Source organism: Danio aesculapii, chromosome 3 (genome assembly GCF_903798145.1).
Source record: "Danio aesculapii chromosome 3, fDanAes4.1, whole genome shotgun sequence".
NCBI classification, from domain to species: Eukaryota; Metazoa; Chordata; class Actinopteri; order Cypriniformes; family Danionidae; genus Danio; species Danio aesculapii.
Window position 1 is genome coordinate 41,793,821 of NC_079437.1, and position 18,242 is coordinate 41,812,062.

The 18,242-nt window shown below is 37.0% G+C and overlaps 1 protein-coding gene across 6 annotated transcripts in view; it reads left to right on the forward strand.

Annotated features, from left to right (window-relative positions):
• svilc (supervillin c) overlaps positions 1-18,242 on the forward strand; it is a 65,526-nt gene that overhangs the window by 40,129 nt on the left and 7,155 nt on the right. For 5 of the 6 annotated variants that reach the window (XM_056454023.1, XM_056454024.1, XM_056454026.1 and 2 more), the window contains 16 exons: positions 662-810; positions 913-1,141; positions 3,274-3,782; positions 5,644-5,728; positions 5,930-5,977; positions 6,144-6,212; positions 7,612-7,689; positions 8,477-8,685; positions 8,794-8,948; positions 9,107-9,208; positions 11,214-11,350; positions 11,576-11,723; positions 11,820-11,965; positions 13,760-13,935; positions 14,898-15,048; positions 16,586-16,883. In XM_056454023.1, the coding sequence (XP_056309998.1) occupies positions 662-810; positions 913-1,141; positions 3,274-3,782; positions 5,644-5,728; positions 5,930-5,977; positions 6,144-6,212; positions 7,612-7,689; positions 8,477-8,685; positions 8,794-8,948; positions 9,107-9,208; positions 11,214-11,350; positions 11,576-11,723; positions 11,820-11,965; positions 13,760-13,935; positions 14,898-15,048; positions 16,586-16,883 (2,689 nt within the window). The remainder of the gene's footprint in view (positions 1-661; positions 811-912; positions 1,142-3,273; positions 3,783-5,643; positions 5,729-5,929; positions 5,978-6,143; positions 6,213-7,611; positions 7,690-8,476; positions 8,686-8,793; positions 8,949-9,106; positions 9,209-11,213; positions 11,351-11,575; positions 11,724-11,819; positions 11,966-13,759; positions 13,936-14,897; positions 15,049-16,585; positions 16,884-18,242) is intronic. The other variant, XM_056454025.1, reaches the window with a different exon arrangement.

Genomic DNA, 18,242 nt, shown 5'->3' on the forward strand with positions numbered 1-18,242 from the left:
GAAATTTCTAGTTTATTTGATCCTAAAGATCTGAGTGATCTGTTAGGTTTGTTTTTAGTGAGCATATCTGTAATGTATTGAGGTAGTAGGCCATTTAGTGATTTATAGACCAGTAATAATACTTTAAAATCTATTCTCAATGTAATTGGGAGCCAGTGTAAAGACCTGAAGACAGATGTGATGTGCTCTGATTTCCTGGTTCTGGTCAGAATCCTGGCTGCAGCTTTTTTGATGAGCTGCAAATGTCTGACTGTCTTTTTGGAAGGCCAGTGAGTAATCCACTCTGCTGCTGATAAAAGCATGAAGTCCTCACTGGAAACAAAGCATCTAATTCTTGCAATGTTTTTGAAATGATAGTATGCTGATTTAGTTACTGCTTTTCACTGTATGAAAAGAGTAACGTGAATATTTTGCTAAACATCTTTTGTTGTATTACATGAATGAACCAATAGCATGGTATTATATAATAATGTTTTATTTGGCCAAGCAAGTCATCACAATAATTTATTTTTCTTTACTCATGGTCCATTACTATCTCTTGGTAATCTACAGTATATCCATTTATTTTTTACTTAATATCTTAATATTTAATTCCAAAATTAAATTAAATAATGAAATTTAATTTAATTTAATTTAATTTAATTTGTTTTTCTACCATCAGGAATTGGAGAAGACAGCTTCACCTGAGGCATCTTTGTTCCTCAAACCTCGCTCCAGTAAAAGTTTCCATGAACGCAGAGCTCGCCGTAACAACGATCCTCGGGCACTCACTCAGCCAATCACTTATGAAGAAACCATGATGGCAGCAAGGTGGGCGGGACTTTCTTGATTCAATGGTATCATTTCTTGCACCTTAATCTCTATCAATATTTGCAGCATCTGTGAAAAAATATTGGTGTTATCTTCTTACAGTCCTCAGCCGGGTGAAGCAGGTGAGGCAGAGCCTGAGGTGGAGGATGATGCCGGCACTAAACTCTCTATGAGTGAGAAACTGGCTCTCTTCAATAAACTCTCTCAGCCCATATTGGGTGCTGTTGGGAGTCCCGTGAGAGATGGCAGCCCTCATGAGGCCACTGAAAGACGCAGACAGAAGGGCACCCGCTACCGCACACAGCCCATCACTGTTGATGAGGTCAATCTGGTAAGTGTTTGCTTGATATGAACTATTCTGTAGTGTACTGCTAAATCTGTGTGGTCAGTGTGTGTGATGAACAGGAGCTTTAAATTAAGTTATGAAAAGACCAAATTTTTATGCTGGTTTTTGTTTTTTGCTTGTTGGTTTATTAACAAAAAACAAGCATAAAAAATAAAAGCAAAAATAAAAGTTATAACAAAGAAATTAAAAATAAAAAGACATTTTCTGAATTAAATAATCACTATTTTTTCTCTTGTTTTACGAGTTAATCTAGCAATTTTTTAATGTTTTAAAAAATATTTAAACTAAGCGTTACAAGCTTTAAATTCAAGATGTATATTTTGGAAATATTTGTAATTTATTATTCATATTTATGCTGATTGATGTCTGTTTAGCTACTACAGCATGCATACAAGACAACAATCAATCAACAAACCCAACCAACCAACAAACCAACCAACCAACCAACTAACCAATCAACCAATCAACCAATCAACCAATCAATCAACCAATCAACCAATCAATCAATCAATCAATCAATCAATCAATCAATCAATCAATCAATTAGTTTCATTTAGTTTAGTTGGTAATATAATAAGTATTGACTGTCACTTTTTCAAAGGTAATATTTAAGCATCAAATGATTTATTATACTTTTCAGAGAGTTTACTTAATTTAATACTTTTTTGAAGGGCATTTCGATGTATTTAGCTGTAGAATGATGTAGAGAGACTGGATCTTGGAATAATTTGCTTTGCAGTAATGTTGAAAAAAAGGATTGCTGGTTCCCTCATGAAAAAATATAGTACTGAAATTTATAGTCAATACTATAGTAGTCTAGCGACAGGCACTGAAGACCATATTCTTTAGCCTCCTTGTTAGAGCAACCGACTCCCAAACGGAAGGTCGCCCGTTTGATCCTGGCTCCCGGCTTGGACCGGTTGGACCGGTTGGTTGGTGTAGGACCAGCGGATTTATATAGACCCGGATGGGAGTGAGGTTTAGGAGATGAGTGAAATGAGTAAAACCTCACTTCTTTGACCTCTATAGGTGCTCTAGCGACAAACGCTAGAGGCCATGGGCTTTAGCCTCCTTGTTAGAGCAACCAACTCCCACACAATGAATCGCCGGTTCTATCCCAGCTCAGACTGCAGTAGGACCAGTGGGTTAGTCGTGGGGGCTTGTCCGGGATGGGAATGAGGTTTAGGAGGATGAGTGTAACAGAGGCCAGCTAGCAAAGTGCTATGCAGGTAATCCTCACTCCTCTGACCTATAAAGGTGCTCTAGCGACAGATACTAGAGGCCATGGTCTTTAGACTCCTTGTAAGAGCAACCAACTCCAATACAAAGAATCGCCGGTTCGATCCCAGCTTTGAACGGGATGGGTGCAGTAGGACCGGTGGGTTATACGTAGGGGCTCGTCCGGGATGGGAGTGAGGTTTAGGGGGATGAGTGTAACAGAGGCCAGCTAGCAAAGTGCTATGCAGGTAATCCTCACTCCTCTGATCTATAAAGGTGCTCTAGCGACAGATACTAGAGGCCATGATCTTTAGCCTCCTTGTTAGAGCAACCGACTCCCATGTAAAGAATCGCCAGTTCGATCCTAGCTCAGAGCGGGTTGGGTGCAGTAGAACTGGTGGGTTACAAAAGTTGAATCTAATCTAATCTAAATCACAGTTTGCAGTTTGCAGATTTGTACAGTTTTCAGTTCACAAAGATTACTATAGTATGCTGCATCATTTGTTAACAAAATTATGTCAAATTATAATATTATACACTTCACTATAGTATGATAAAAAAAACCTGTAGTATATTTACTGTAAATTTACTTCAACAAACTCTTTCAACTCATACCGGGTGCTGTTGAGAATCCCATGAGAAACGGCAACCCTCATGAGGCCTTTGAGAGACGCAGACAATATAATACACTTTACTATAGTATGGATCAAAAACAATATGGTATTTACTTTGAGTTTATAGTGTATTTGTAAAGTAGTATAGTATTTTTCTATGTGGGTTAGTCCAGCAGCCTGCTATTGACGTTTGAAAAGGTTTGATTTGTCAGGTTTAGTTATTTTGTCACTTTAAATTGCTCTGGTTCTTTCCGAAATGCTGATAAGCCTTTCTTCCTCTCTCAGCTTCAAAAAGGGCCCGTTCAGCTTCCTCGTTTTCATCTGGCTCCCCACCTCTCTGACCGCCAGCAGGCCGAGTCCATCAACCTGAAGCCCAGTGAAGTGCGTCTCTCCGGGCTGAGCTCTTCCTCCTCTGAACTCTCCTCATCTCCCCATTTTAAGACTACACCGGACACCAATTCCCAAAATGCAGTGCAGATTAAAGGCATCCTGAAAAAGAGCTCCTCTGAGGGAGTGGTGTGGAGGAGTGACAGAGAGAGGAAAGACCTGAACGGACACGGCCTGGAGCAGAATGGCAGAGTGAGGGGAGAGACAGAAGTGAAGGAGGAGAAGAGTTTGTCATCGGTGGATCATTCTCTGGGTCATCTCTCCAGCGCTCCCTGGAGGCAGAGGACAAGGAAGGAAACATCCTCCAGCAGAGCACGAAGATCTGCTCCAAACCCGGAGGAACATCCGGATCTTTCAGAGGCTCTGCAGATCACAGAACAGAGTGGAGATTTGGCCATCGCTGACAGGTTCTCTTACTCTTAGAGTCTCTTGTCATATGGTATCGTTCAGAAGATTAAGGGCAGTAAGATTGTTTTAAAATCTGCATGAATTGTAAGTTGCTGAAAGTTTTATTTCAGTTTGTTGATGTACTTACAACTGAAACAAAATGTTGAATAGGGGTGTGGCTTGCATTTACTGCTGGCAAACTAATGGTCAGAGGGGCGTGGGTAAATATAATGTGGCTGAAGCCATCAAACTGACATCAACAGAGAAGAACTGCCACCCTAAACGTGGAAGCAAATGGTCAAACTTTGATTGAAGATTACCAAAGCAAACTTGTTATTTCAGTGGATTTACTTACTCTGATAATTGTTCACCAAGTATAACAATGTGCACTTTCAAAAAATAAATAGTTTTGATTTCAGAAGAATTTTAAAGGGAATAAATTTTTCAGACAGAAACTACTGGAAAGTTGTGAATTATCAATCGACTTTGTGCATGTTCATGAGCAAGTGCACAATGTGCAATGCATAAACTTTGATTACTTTTAGCCAACCCAGGAATTTCCTGTGAATTTCCTGCATTTAAATTCTGCCTTATTCAAAACTCCGTAATGTAAACTACCTAAAAGACAAAATGTAAAGTGGTTAACACGCCGCACAGAAGCACTGCATCAAATCATCTTGTAATGTGATGTCTTTAATATATAAATGCAATATTTTCTGTGGATGTACTGGACAGTGCTTAGCCGTCTCATTGTGCTGCTTTAAACATGGAATTTAAACATGTTTTTATGTTTTATGTCTGTGAACTTCCATGTTTCTGAATATAACCTGTGAATATCATTTAGCACAGTGCAGTGCTTTCATTATAGCATGCATCTTGTACATCATTATTGTACATTATCGCACATGAAAGTATAGATTTCTACTGGGCCCTCTGTTTGATCAGACCTCTTAGAACCATTCTAGTCCCTCCCTCGTTATGGCGCCACTAAACTCAATCATAACTGTAAATTATTCCTAAAATCAGAGAGAAATAATAGTTGGATAACAATCATGTAGAAATACACAAACCTACAAACTGTAAACTTATTATCCCTTAATTGTGATTGGATAATTGAAATGTTTATCAAATTTCAACATAGATGTTAATTCAAGAAAATGTCTACTTGGTGAAATCAACTACTGTTGTTATGATACTGAAATTTCTAACTTCGATTTGATACATTTTATTAAAAGAATAATAATAATAATAATAATAATAAAAAAAAACCGTTATTCAATACCATTTTTGATATTGCGAGGAAACTACAAAATAGTTTATAGAACTCTGCATGTTGATCTTTCAAGTGCTTCGCTAAAAATTAAGTGTATTAGTGCATTTACTTAGCACTGCTCTGCAGTAATGCTTGCATATTGGCCTATTTGTGGTTGTTTATTCACAAACCAAAAACCTTTTCAACCAAAACTGGTCATGGGGGTTCAGCATGTACCATGTTGCCACTGGATACAATTGAGATGGGACTGTGTAGTGTAGTGCCCTCATACAGCATGTGTGTCAACTGCCACTGGTGAGAGAAAGAGCAAAGCCGGTATTGATACTAACCAAAAGCAAGATTGTATCGTTTTAAATATCGATACTTTTGACAACACTATTTTAAACATGTGTCATAGAACATTAAGTAAATATATGCTCAAAATGAGTACCTACTTAAGAGAGTATGCGATTTTGGATGCAGTGCAAGATTTATCCCAGTTTAATGTCAGTACCTCAAAATGTGGAGAAGATATGATCACGTGTTACTTATGAAAAACTAAGGATTAGATTAATTTTGGAATAATCTGAAGAAAGTAGACAGAAAACTCATTGAAATCTTTTTTACAGAATGACAAACTCAACAACAGAGGAAGAAGAAGAGAAACAAAGTGATGTGGCAAAGTGCATTATCAATAGAAGCAGTGAGCCACAGGTGTGTGAATGCTTGTGTGTGTTTTAGAAAGTGTGTTTTTAGAGTGCCATGACATATTTGAGCCTACTTTATAGTATTAAGTTTCATACTTAGAGATCTATTTGTGTTCTTGGTCATATGTGTAATAGCGTCGAGCTTGTGAGTCACTCTAATGTTTCCTCTATGTTTTCTCTTCACTGGTATCCACACTGCCACCTACAGGATGAAGCTGTCGGTGCAGTTGAGTCTATACAGCAAACTCAGTACTGGGTAAGAATGTGTTCATGCAAATAGTTTGAGATACTAAACAATCATACTAAGTGTCATTGCTTGTTAATATATGTGTTAAAAAGTTAACTTCATTGTGTTCATTCTGTGTAACTGATGTATAGAGAATGAGATTTTATGATTCAGTCCCACTCTCCTCTCGTCTCAGGAGCCTGTGTTTTCATCTGTATACTCGCGCTCAAACTCCACACCTCAGTATGTGATGTGTTTCAATGAGGTGAGCATTTCATTCATGCTTTGTGTCCACTGTGAATGTGATGAATCTCTCCACGAAGTACTGTTGCTCTAAGCATGTGCATTTAGGTCATGCGCTTTTCATTTTCATTTGCCATTATCTGTTTTGTCATGTAGAATGTAGAATTACACGTTCATTCCTCATCCTTTAAAGGTCAATTTTTCACTTATATAGCAAGCAAGTCAATATTGTCATTATATTTTTCCTAAGCACATCAGTTTTATTGAATATGATTAATTTTGCATATAAACATAAACAAGTGGTGCCTGGGGCGATTTTAGGATTTTCATTTTAGGGGGGGCTCAGCTCCTTGTAAGGTAATAGGATACAGGTGGGATACAGGTAATACAAGGTTATCTATATCAAAGAACTGCAAATAAGCAGATATCAAAACTATTTATCGATAAACACACACCTTATTCTCTCACTGTCCATGGCTGTGGTTTGCTGATTAAATGAAAACAAAATACGAGGAGCCGAATTCTACCACCGTCGTCATATCAAATTTAAAGGGGGCTGAGGCAATAGTTTAGTGTTCATATTATGAGCTAATCGTAAAAGTTTTAGGGGGGCTGAGTAGAAATATAGGGGGGCTACAGCTCCCTTAAAATAGGCCTAGCAACGCCCATGAGTGGTGCATCATTTTTAAGGAAGGCTAGAAGTGAAAAATGCAAGGTGACAAGAGAAGGACATATCAATGAAGGACTCAAATGAACTCTGTTAAAATTATTCTAAAAGATACAATTGTTTATTCAGAGGTTCAAGAGAAATTGGATTTGCTCCTTTCATCTTCTGCCCCGAAAGGATAAACCTTAGTCTTCATCTCAGAAATTCAGTCTTCACTTATTTTATGACGCTTTAGCTTGTCATTCTAATTAGGTTGTGCTCATGTTTCAGGATTCTTTACAATTACAAAATCTCTAAATTGCAAAATCTGGCACCTTATACTTGTGGAGACTACCAATAGGCTTCAGTTCTGGGAAAAAAATATATTTTTTATATATACTGTAGCACTGCATCCTACTTTGTGGACGTTAAGTAATGTAATATATTTTGATGTAATGTGCATCTTGTTTTGGGGCCATTCTATGTGTTAAAGGAAACCTTCTCAATAATTCACATCTAAATGTCAGGCAATTTAATTCAAAATGTCATTAATTGTAGTTAGGAAAATACATCTGGTTTGGAAGTAGTCAAATGTGATTGGGGCAAAATATAATAATAATATCGACTTGCATATTAATTATTCATGTGTTGTAGACTTTAAATTCATGCGTTGTTCATACTTTGCAGTTAAAAGTGCATGTGAGTGATTTGACTTGAATTGACCAGCACTTGACTCTTAATGCTCTTCTCTTCCTCTTTCTCGCTCCGTCTCTAGAGAAGTCTTTCTTATGAAGCTCAGGAGGTTTCAAAAACCGCTCAAGCCCAACCACATGTGACCGGGAGTGTCAAGGAGGTATTTTAAAGATTTAATACAGTATACAGTATGTATATAGTTAGGTACTTAGTAAGTATACAGTTAAGTGTAATATTTAATAAACAGTATAATACACTTATAAATCAGCTGCGGTTTCAGTTTCACATTGATAATAATGTTTCTTGAGCATCAAACTACAAAAATAAGTGTACACTGTTTTGAAAGTGAGATTTATACACATGGAAGTTGAATAAATAAGCTTTCCATTTATGTATGTTTTGTTAGGAGATGGGAATATTTGCCAACTATATTTGAAAAACTCCAATCAGGGTTCAAACTAATCTAAAGCTATGAAAATTTACTTGAAAGCTGTCCGAATGAAGTGCTTAGCAATGCACATTACAAATCCAAATAGACTTTTGATATATTTACAATAGAACATTTACAAAATATCCTCATGGAACATGATATTTACTTAATACTCTTATGATTTTTGTCATAAAAGTAAAATTGACCCATACAATGTAAGTTTGGCTATTACTAAAAATGTTCCTGTGCAACATAAGACTGTTTTGAGGTCATATTTTAGATCAATCATGTAAAAACAGGCTAAATTAATGACTGATCTTTCTTCACAGGAATAAAAACACAATCATTTTTAAACAAAATACTAATCCACATTTTGCTGTATTTCTTTGTGAGCAGCAGAGCCTTTAAAACCTTGCTCCAAACTTCTGGACACATATATTCAAACACTGAGTTGGTATTAAAATATATCAGAAAGATACTAGAGTAGGAACTAATTTAGTACTTTCCATTATTTCAGGCAAGCTGTGAGGAGAAAGACTCTCCCAATGTTATCTTCACAGAGACACAAACCATTAGCACCACTGAAGTGCAGGCGAGTCAGATGTTTGGCACTGAGGCGGATAAAGAGGTGATGCCCGCAGGACCCTGCTCAGTGCCAGCGTGTCCCACCACTGGAGGAGACACAGAGTCGGACCTGAGTGCTCTCTGCCAGACCAACACGCCAATGTAAACCAGAATATGGATGCCAATGGATGTCTGTGAGGGATTTATCAGTGTGGATTTGGATTTTGATACTTGTTTTATTTTCTCTTTCTCTCTCTGTGTGTGTGTTAGTTTGAGCTCAGCTGTAGCCGAACACAGGCGATCAGTTCGGCCGTCCCGCAGGACTCAAGGATCCCGGAATCCATTACGTGCTCTTGCTGCTCGAGAGGACATCCAGCAGGATTTCATGCAGCCTGAGGAAAACAGCGAAATGGAGAATAATACAGGTTTAAAATGAATATTACAATTTTATCCTACTGGTCATCTGTCATCAATCATTTTTAAATATCCGGTCATGATTAATTAAATGCGTCAACAGCCTTAAACATATTTAGCCCCTTTTAATTACAGCTTCTTTTAATGTATGTCTTTCTTTTGCCTAAAGCTATGAAAAATTCAAACTGCACCCCAGCTGATGTCGCTTCCTCTGGAAAACTGAGCAAACCCACAGTGCCATACCACAAACTCATGCTCATCCAGGTTAAAGGTAGGATATAATAAGTGTCTATTATATAAAATATATTACGTAGAATAAAATATAAATCAAATATATAATATAAATCTGATGTTATTTCGATGCTAACATTTCTGTGTATTTACACTGCATGGTGGCTCAGTGGTTAGCACTGTCACCTCAAAGAAAGATGGTTGCTGGTTGGAGTTCCGACTGGGCCAGTTCGCATTTCTGCATGGCTTTTGCATGTTCTCCCCGTGTCAGCATGGGTTTCCTCCGGGTGCTCCGGTTTCCCCCACAGTCCAAACACGTGCGCTGTAGGTGAATGAATAAACTAAATTGGTTGTAGAATATAAGTATGTGTGGGAATGAGAGCGTATGGGTGTTTCCCAGTACTGGATTGCGGCTGAAAGGGCATCCGCTGCGTAAAACATGAGCTGGAGTAGTTGGTGGTTCATTCCACTGTGGTGACCTTTGAAATAGAGACTATTTCAAAAAAAAGTTTGCTATCTGTTAGATTTGAAATGTCTTTAAAAGGAATTTATTAAGAAGGGAACAAATTGCAGTTATTTAATAATAATTATTTTATAAAAAACAATATACAGTATGTGGCAGCTCAGTGGCTAAGTGATTAGCATGGTTGCCTCACAGTAAGATGGTTGCTGGTTCGAGTCCTCACTGGACCAGAAGGCCTTTCTGTGTGGAGTTTGCATGTTCTCGTTATTTGTGTGGTATTTTCTAGGTGCTCGGGTTCATCCCACAGTTTTTGGACAAACCGAATTGGCCGTAGTGTGTGAATTTCACAACATCGAGAAATTGTAGGTTTATTCTGCTGTGGCGACTCCTGATAAGTGATGTTTTATAAACAAATTTCGGGAGGAGCACGATGAATCTTTGACGAGGCTAATTCATCACACACACACAATCATTCTATTATCCAATCAGCTCAAGAGCAAACCCCTATAAATAGTCCAACACGTCATACCTCTGTTTTCTCTTGAATTCAGCGTCCCTCCACCACCCCAACTCCACACTATTAAACCAGATACCTATTTAAATCTGAGGAGGGAGCGTTCTGGAGCCGGGCTAGAAACTGCGCTCGGATCCTATCTCTCTTTATCCTGATCAGGGGAATAACACAAGTAAGGGTGTCTCCCCGAGCTCAGAGCCCTCTCCTCGGACAGCATGCCAAATACGCATATTCTGTTCAGTCAAAAATCTGTAAGTGTTACTCATGAAAGCAGAGATTAAGCTAAAGGAAATGAGTGAAATATATATGTATATTGCTTAGATACTTTAGATAGATATACCTAAAGGCTGAATGGAAATAGTTGGATGTGCATGAAATGTTTAAGCGCACATAAAAACAAATTATGCTCATAAAGGAGTTAGATTTTTTATCCAGTAAAAGGATACAGTTGAAGTCGAAATTATTAGCCCCTTTAAGTTATGTTTTTTGATAGTCTACAGAACAAACCATCATTATACAATAACTTGCCTAATTACCCTAACCTGCCTAGTTAACCTAATTAACCTATTTAAGCCTTTAAATGTCACTTTAAGCTGTATAGAAGTGTCTTGAAAAATATCGAGTCAAACACTATTTACTGTCATCATGGCAAAGATAAAATAAATCAGTTATTAGAAATGAGTTATTAAAACTATTATGTTTAGACATGTGTTGAAAAATCTCTCCGTTAAACAGAAATTGGGGGAAAAATAAACAGGGGGCTAATAATTCAGGGGGCTAATAATTCTGACTTCAACTGCATGTGCATACATTAAAGTGGAAACTTATTTACCAAATACACTTAATGATGCACTTCTAAACAATTTATTATTGTCTCAACACTTGTAGAAATTTTTATTATTGATATATCATATTGTGCTTTTCAGGAAGTGATGAATTTATTCTCATGAATGCATGGGATAAAAACGTCTTTTTTGACAAACGTTTTATTCAATAATTTTGTTAAAATTACAACTTTAGATGGAATCAGCTAGTGTTAATGTCAACAACATGTGTGTGTTAATTCAGGATGGAGGCAGGTGCAGGTGCGAATGGTAGAGCCGGTGTCTCACTCTCTTAACAGTGGCGACTGCTTTCTGCTGGTCACACAATCACACTGCTTCCTCTGGACTGGCAAACTCTCCAACACCATTGAGAGAGAAAAGGTACCTTCAGAGCGATCCATGTTTAAACCAGTACCAACGATCATTCATCATACTTGTATATTTTTAGGGTATAAAATAAAATATGAAATAATTTGAATACATTTTAATAAATGTAACAAATATAATGATAAATGAATGATGTAAAATATACACACGGCCTATTTTTTCCAAAGCTAATCATATAATTACTTTATTTTGTTAATGGTTATTAATGGTTTGTTCCAGGCATCTGAAATGGCCTCGCTGATTGTGATCCAGAAGGATTTGGGTTGCCAGGCGACAGGTGTTGTTCACCTGGATGAAGGTGTAAACACAGACAGCCAGCAGGCAGCTGAGTTCTGGAAGCTTCTCGGGGGACAGACCCCGTATAAAGGCAAGGGAAATAAACCCCACAGAAACCGTGCAATCATGAGCATTTTAATTTCCCAAAAGTACTCAGATGTTATACGTATGCTTTCTGCTTCTGCAGGTTCAGACAGTGTTGAAGATGATGAGCTCTATGAGAAAGCCATATCAGAGTCAAACTGTATTTACAGGCTGCAGGGGGATAGACTGAGCCCTCATGAGCAGGCCTGGGCCTCCATCCCTCACCACAGTCTGCTCAACCCCACTCAGGTCCTGATCCCAAGCCTTATTCCATTCAAGAAACAATCAAGTGTGCATTAAAAAACTCATGAAAACATTTGAGTACACTAACTCCTTTTTTCAAGTTAATAGAACTTTGCATTTTTATTTTGTTCCACAACTGCCTTGTTTGTGACAAACCCACTACTTGTTTATTACAGCCTAATTGAAATATTAAATAAAACAATTTGTTCATTTTGCATAAATATTAACTCCAGTCTTCATAACTAAGTGTTAGTTAACAATAGCATGTGCATCTATTAATTACATTAATGTAACCATTAAAGAGATTATTTGTTATATACTGCATAGTTGTAGTTTTGGATCAAATAAACAGTCATAATTGTCAAAATTGACAATGTTTATTAACATTGTAACACTCAATTTGGGAATAATAATAAAAAAAACTGTTTGTTTTGGTAATCTTGAATTCAAATCAGACTATTTGCTTCAGTTCTGGAATGCCAGACCTACTCTGATGATGTCAGTTTGACTTAAATATTCTTAGCCACGCCTCTCCAACCGTTAGTTTGCTGTGAGTGAAAGATGAGAGGATAAACGCAAAAATAAAACCCTGTCTCCTATTCAATATTCCTCATCAGTTGGAAATCCATCGTCATACTGAAAGAAAAGTCCACAGCAATTTAGGGTGCCTTCACACTAGCACTTTTGGAACCGCACCCGCGTTCGTTTGACGTCAGAGTATGATACGTTTAGCTAGTGTGAACGTGTCTTCTGAACTCAGGTGCGCACCTGTGAACTGTACCTGACTCCACCTGGAAGAGGTGGTCTGGGGTACGGTTCATGCGAACTCTGGTCCAGTTCACTTCTGGTATGAATGCCATCATACCAAATAACGGAAGTGACCCGCCAACTGTACAACAAACTATCATCTTCATAACATTCATTTGTGTGTGTGTCTGTGCATCACGTATTGTACCTTGGTGACAAGCGGGACTGAGCCAGGGAAATCACAGTGATAATGTCTGCTTGTGTCCTCCAAAAACAGCTTCTGCAGACATCATGTTATGCTCTGAATGTTTATAATATTTTTGCGGCAGATGGACGCGAGTCGCTTTCTGGATGTCCAAAACCAAAAGATTCAGTAAAAGCAGAATGACCGCGATGTGTGTACATCTTTCCATTTTGCCGCTTTGCTTTTGTGTATGTCATCTAGCAAAAGCAGCTCGATGTCGCAAGCACACCGGGGTTCCGAAGGAAAAAAGACAGTGTGAACGCAAACCAACCGAGAAGATGGGAAAGGGGAAAAATCGAACCAGGCAATTGAACCAAGTGTGAAAACACCCTTAGTCTCCCTATGTTAATCTTGTGCAAAAACACCAACGTTAACACTTGCAATCACACAGGGCATGTGTTAACCTAAGTGTTTTTCTTGAGTTGAGTATTGTTTTTTGTTGTCAATAGAAGTGCAATGTTTTTTATATGCCAGCTATGCAGCGAGGCTTTATGCTCAGCTCTGAATGCCCTGACAGTTTTAGAAGCTGATCGTTTTTAGAATGACACTGCCATTTTTAGTGGAAACACCTTTAATTTCAAATCTGCTTCTACTCAAAGTTAAAATTTATTATATCAAATTTTTGGTTTGTATATTTTTTCTATTAAATACAATGAACTCAATAATCGAGTGAAATAAGCTAATTTCATCACATTAAAATCCCTGTTCTGTACACTTTACCTGGAGTTGTTTTGTTTGTGATTCCACATGGCAGAAATGTATTTACAGTGCTTAGTAAAATGGACTGACAGTGTATTTGTCTTTTTCAGACTCTGCTGTTTGACTTCGGCAGTGAACTCTATTTGTGGCATGGGAAAGACGTCGGCCCCAGCGAGAGGAAACTGGCCCTTCAGCTGGCTCAGCAGGTTTGGGACGGAGCATATGATTATAGCAACTGCAGAATCAACCCACTGGATCCCTCTGGTGGCAGTGCCCACATTCACAAGTAGGTTCAGTGTAGGGGAGAATTTTCAAAAAAAAAAATTGCATTTTTGTTAATGAACATATATATTTTTTTATATTACAAATGATATTATCAGTATTACATTTTGTAACAGAAATTCTCCTTGCTTTAATGAGGTCATAATATAATACAGTTTTAACCCTGTTGGTTGTCAATTTTGACATAAAGCTGCATTTTTATTGAAATTGTTATACTTTGCCCTCTTTTGTTGCCATCATAAATCTATTTTACACCAGGACAAAATTTGTTTAATTCATGATCTTAGTGATAAATTTAAACTCTTTAAAACCTGGTGCCATTTCAGCAGGAGTTCAGCATACAGTCTTTGATAGTAGGCCTTCAGCTTGACCAAGGTTTTTAAAATCTAATGGTTTTTAAATGTTTACTATGTCGGCACAATTTTTTTCAGGTTTGACCTGTAAAGTAAAAAACATTTTTTTGTTTTCTGCTTTTGAGCAGTGCAGTCCAAATTAGTTATAATTATGTAAATATAATTATGTGGATGTGTTTGTTTTATGAATATCAATTTCGTATTTATATACTAAGAAATTTTTGTGTCTGAGTGGTAGTTTTGGGATCAGCACAGCGGAATGAACCGCCAACTTATCCAGCATATGTTTTACGCAGCGGATACCTTTCCAGTTGCAACCCATCACTGGGAAATATCCATACACACTCATTTACACACATACACTATGGACAATTTTAGCTTACCCAATTCACCTATACCACATGTTTTTGGACTTATGGGGGAAACCCCATGCGAACACGGGGAGAACATAAGTTAAATTAATGTATATTTTTAAAAATAAATAAATAAATATGAATGGATCAAGTCTTTTGGACTTTTCAAACGAGGCAATGGTGGACATAGTCAGTGTAAATAGCGATTCTATTGAACTATTGTTTTGTTCACAAACAAATCTACTTATCTCTGTGTTCAGACAGGGTATTGGACGGCCAGACTGGGCACTTTTTGGCCGCGTGTTTGACCAAAATGAGACGATACTCTTCAAAGAGAAGTTTGCAAACTCATTTGAGCAGACAAGCATGAACAAAAACCACATCGTTCCTTCAATACAAGAGGTAGTGAAGGTCAGGAGACTTGCAGACTGTACACAAGTTCAGATATCAAACATATTTTCATGCTCCTCTTTTATTTAAAGGGCACCTATTTCACCCCTTTTTCAAGATTTAAGATTTAAGTCTTTTGTGTTTCCAGAATGTGTCTGTAAAGTTTCAGCTCAAAACACCCTACAGGTTATTTATTATAGTTTTCAGAATATTGGAATTTTCTGCTTTGAACACAATGTAGTTGTTTTTGTTGCCTGTGCCTTTAATGCTAGTTCTCATTGCCCACCATTCCCACGTGCCTCAGAGTGTGCATCTTCTTTTATAATTTTACTGACACGTGGCTGTGGTGATAAAGACAGTAAAATCGCTGTAATTCATAACAAACATGCACTGTTTTAAAAATGTTTTAAACGTTGTAAAACTCACTCTTGATCACATTTGATGATGGATGATGATCACAGAGAGCTGAACAGATCTTTTAATAATAGTTGCTTTGCGCACGTCCTGTCTTGTTGATCTGATTATACACGTTACTACAGAGAAATGTTAATACATGGCTGTCGATTAATTCTGTGGGAGGGAAAACCACACTCCTACGTCAAGTTGTGGTGGGCCTCAAAATGGGAGGGATTTGGATCCTATTTTAACAGGAAATAAAAAAAGAGACTTATTGTGGTTCTATCACCCCAATATGACTGTAGACACACTATGGCCCAATACCAATTCTACCCCTTATCCCTTCCCCTTACCCCTACCCATCGTTTTGCCCATGTTACGAATTTTTACAACAACCAAGCACGTTTTAATATATTCATAACCGCGTTCATGTTTTACCGTCACGCTTAAAAAAACCCAGCTAAAATAAAAAACGCAAAATTTCGCGATCTATAATCCATGATCATAACTCCTGTACAGCAGTCCCACTACATTCTGTCACTCGATGACACTCAAATACCCTGTCAGAAAAGTCTAGTGTCTGTGAATGAGCTTTTTACAGTGTCTGCTATAATGTTAATGTTGTTTTCGTGTGTTTATATAGATGAATATGGTCACGGTGTAAATACACAGAACAGTTACGATCTTATTGCATCATTATATTGTTATGATAACATAATATATGCCTTCAGTGATTTCCTGAAGATAAATACCAAAAAATAGCTCAACTGGAATAACTGAAGCAGTCGCGATCATCTGATCTCATATGAAGCATAAGATCTCGATGACATATGATGACAAGTGCAGGTGCTGTAGTGCTGTCCCAAATCTTAGAGGTAAATTTAAAGCCCTTCCCCTTCACCCTCGGTTTTAAGGGCCAAGGGGAAAGGGAAGGGGTACAAAAATAGAATTGGGATTGGGCCCATACCTACACACAGTTCTGTCCAAACAGTTTACAAAAGATGTTCTTTTGTAATGATCATCATAGGTGCCCTTTAAATGACTTCCATCATCAGTTATCTTTACAGTAAACTGCAATTTTTCCACATTTTTACAGTCCTGTAATGATCAGTTTTTAGTTTCTCTCTTTCTAGTGTCGTAATGTCTATTGTCATTCCTTCAGACCTCTTCCAGTCTCCATCCAGCATCAGCGGAGCAGTGGTCTTGTGATGTTAGAGCTCTTTTCGGTGGAGTGTGTCTCTCAGGAGTGTCTCAGGTCATTCTGGATGGTGTGGATGTGCGAAGGGGACGGGACTTGGTCACTTTGAGTGATGGTCGGCAGGCAAATCTATGCACGGTTTCTGTGAACGTGTGGCTGATTTCAGAGGGTGAGGAGTGTGAAGTTGCTCCAGAGAGCTTGGGACAGTTGAATGAGGGCAACACATACGCTATACGCTGGACGTACAGCCTCACAGCCTCAGGTGAGAGATCATGTGTGGGTCAGAAAGGCACACTGAAAAGTTTTATATGTTTAACTACTCTTTATAATATTCAACATAACTATATTTAAAAGATGAAAAGAAAATAGCTTGACATTTTAAAATGATTAAAGGAATAATAATGGTACTGCTGAATATATATGTACAATTGAAGTCAGAATTATTAGCCCCCTGAATTATTAGCTCCCATGTTTATTTTTCCCCCAATTTCTGTTTAATGGAGAGAAGATTTTTCTCAACACATTTCTAGACATAATAGTTTTAATAACTCATTTCTAATAACTGATTTATTTTATCTTTACCATGATGACAGTAAATAATATTTGACTAGATATTTTTCAAGACACTTCTATAAAGTGACATTTAAAGGCTTAACTAGGTTAATTAGGTTAACTAGACAGGTTAGGGTAATCAGGCAATTATTGTATAATGATGGTTTGTTCTGTAGACTATCGAAAAAATATATAGCTTAAAAGGGCTAATAATATTGACCTTAAAATGAGTTTTAAAAAAATAAAAACTGCTTTTATTCTAGTCAAAATAAAACAAGTAAGACTTTCTCCAGAAGAAAAAATATTATCAGACATACTGTGAAAATGTCCTTGCTCTGTTAACCATCATTTGGGAAATATTAAATAAATAAATAAATAAATAAATAAAAGGGGAGCTAATAATTCTGACTTCAACTGTATATCCAGTATTTATGTATTTTAGTTGTTTAGTTGAAACTGCTGGGTTCCACACAATGCCACCATGTTTTCCCAACGCAAATAAATTAAGTTAGCCTAATTGTTTTTGCAAATTTAAGTAGATTTAACATAAAACAATTAAGTTGTCCCAAAAAGGGGGCTTTTGAGTGTAGTAAACTCACTTAGAAACAACTTTTGGAAATTTGGTAACATTTTACAATAATGTTCCATTAGTTATTGTTTGTAAATATATTTATTAACATGAACAAACAAGGAACATTACATTTATTACAGTATTTATTTGTCATTGTTAATGTTAGTTAATGAAAATAAAGTAGTTCATTGTTAGTTCTTATAAACTCACAGTGCATTACCTAATGGTAATGAACATAACTTTGTATTTTAATAATGCATGAATGTTGTTGTCCTATGATTAATAAATGTTGCACAAGTGTCGTTGTTTGTAACCTTTATTCTACTCATGAGTATTTCAGCAGAGCCTGATAGAGCAAAGAGTAAAAAAAAAAATATATATATATATGTATATATATATTTTATTTATTTTTACTTATTTATTCGTTTAAAAAAAGTCATAGTTGATTCTTAATTAAATGTATTAATTAATATTGACTAATTGAACATTATTGTAAAG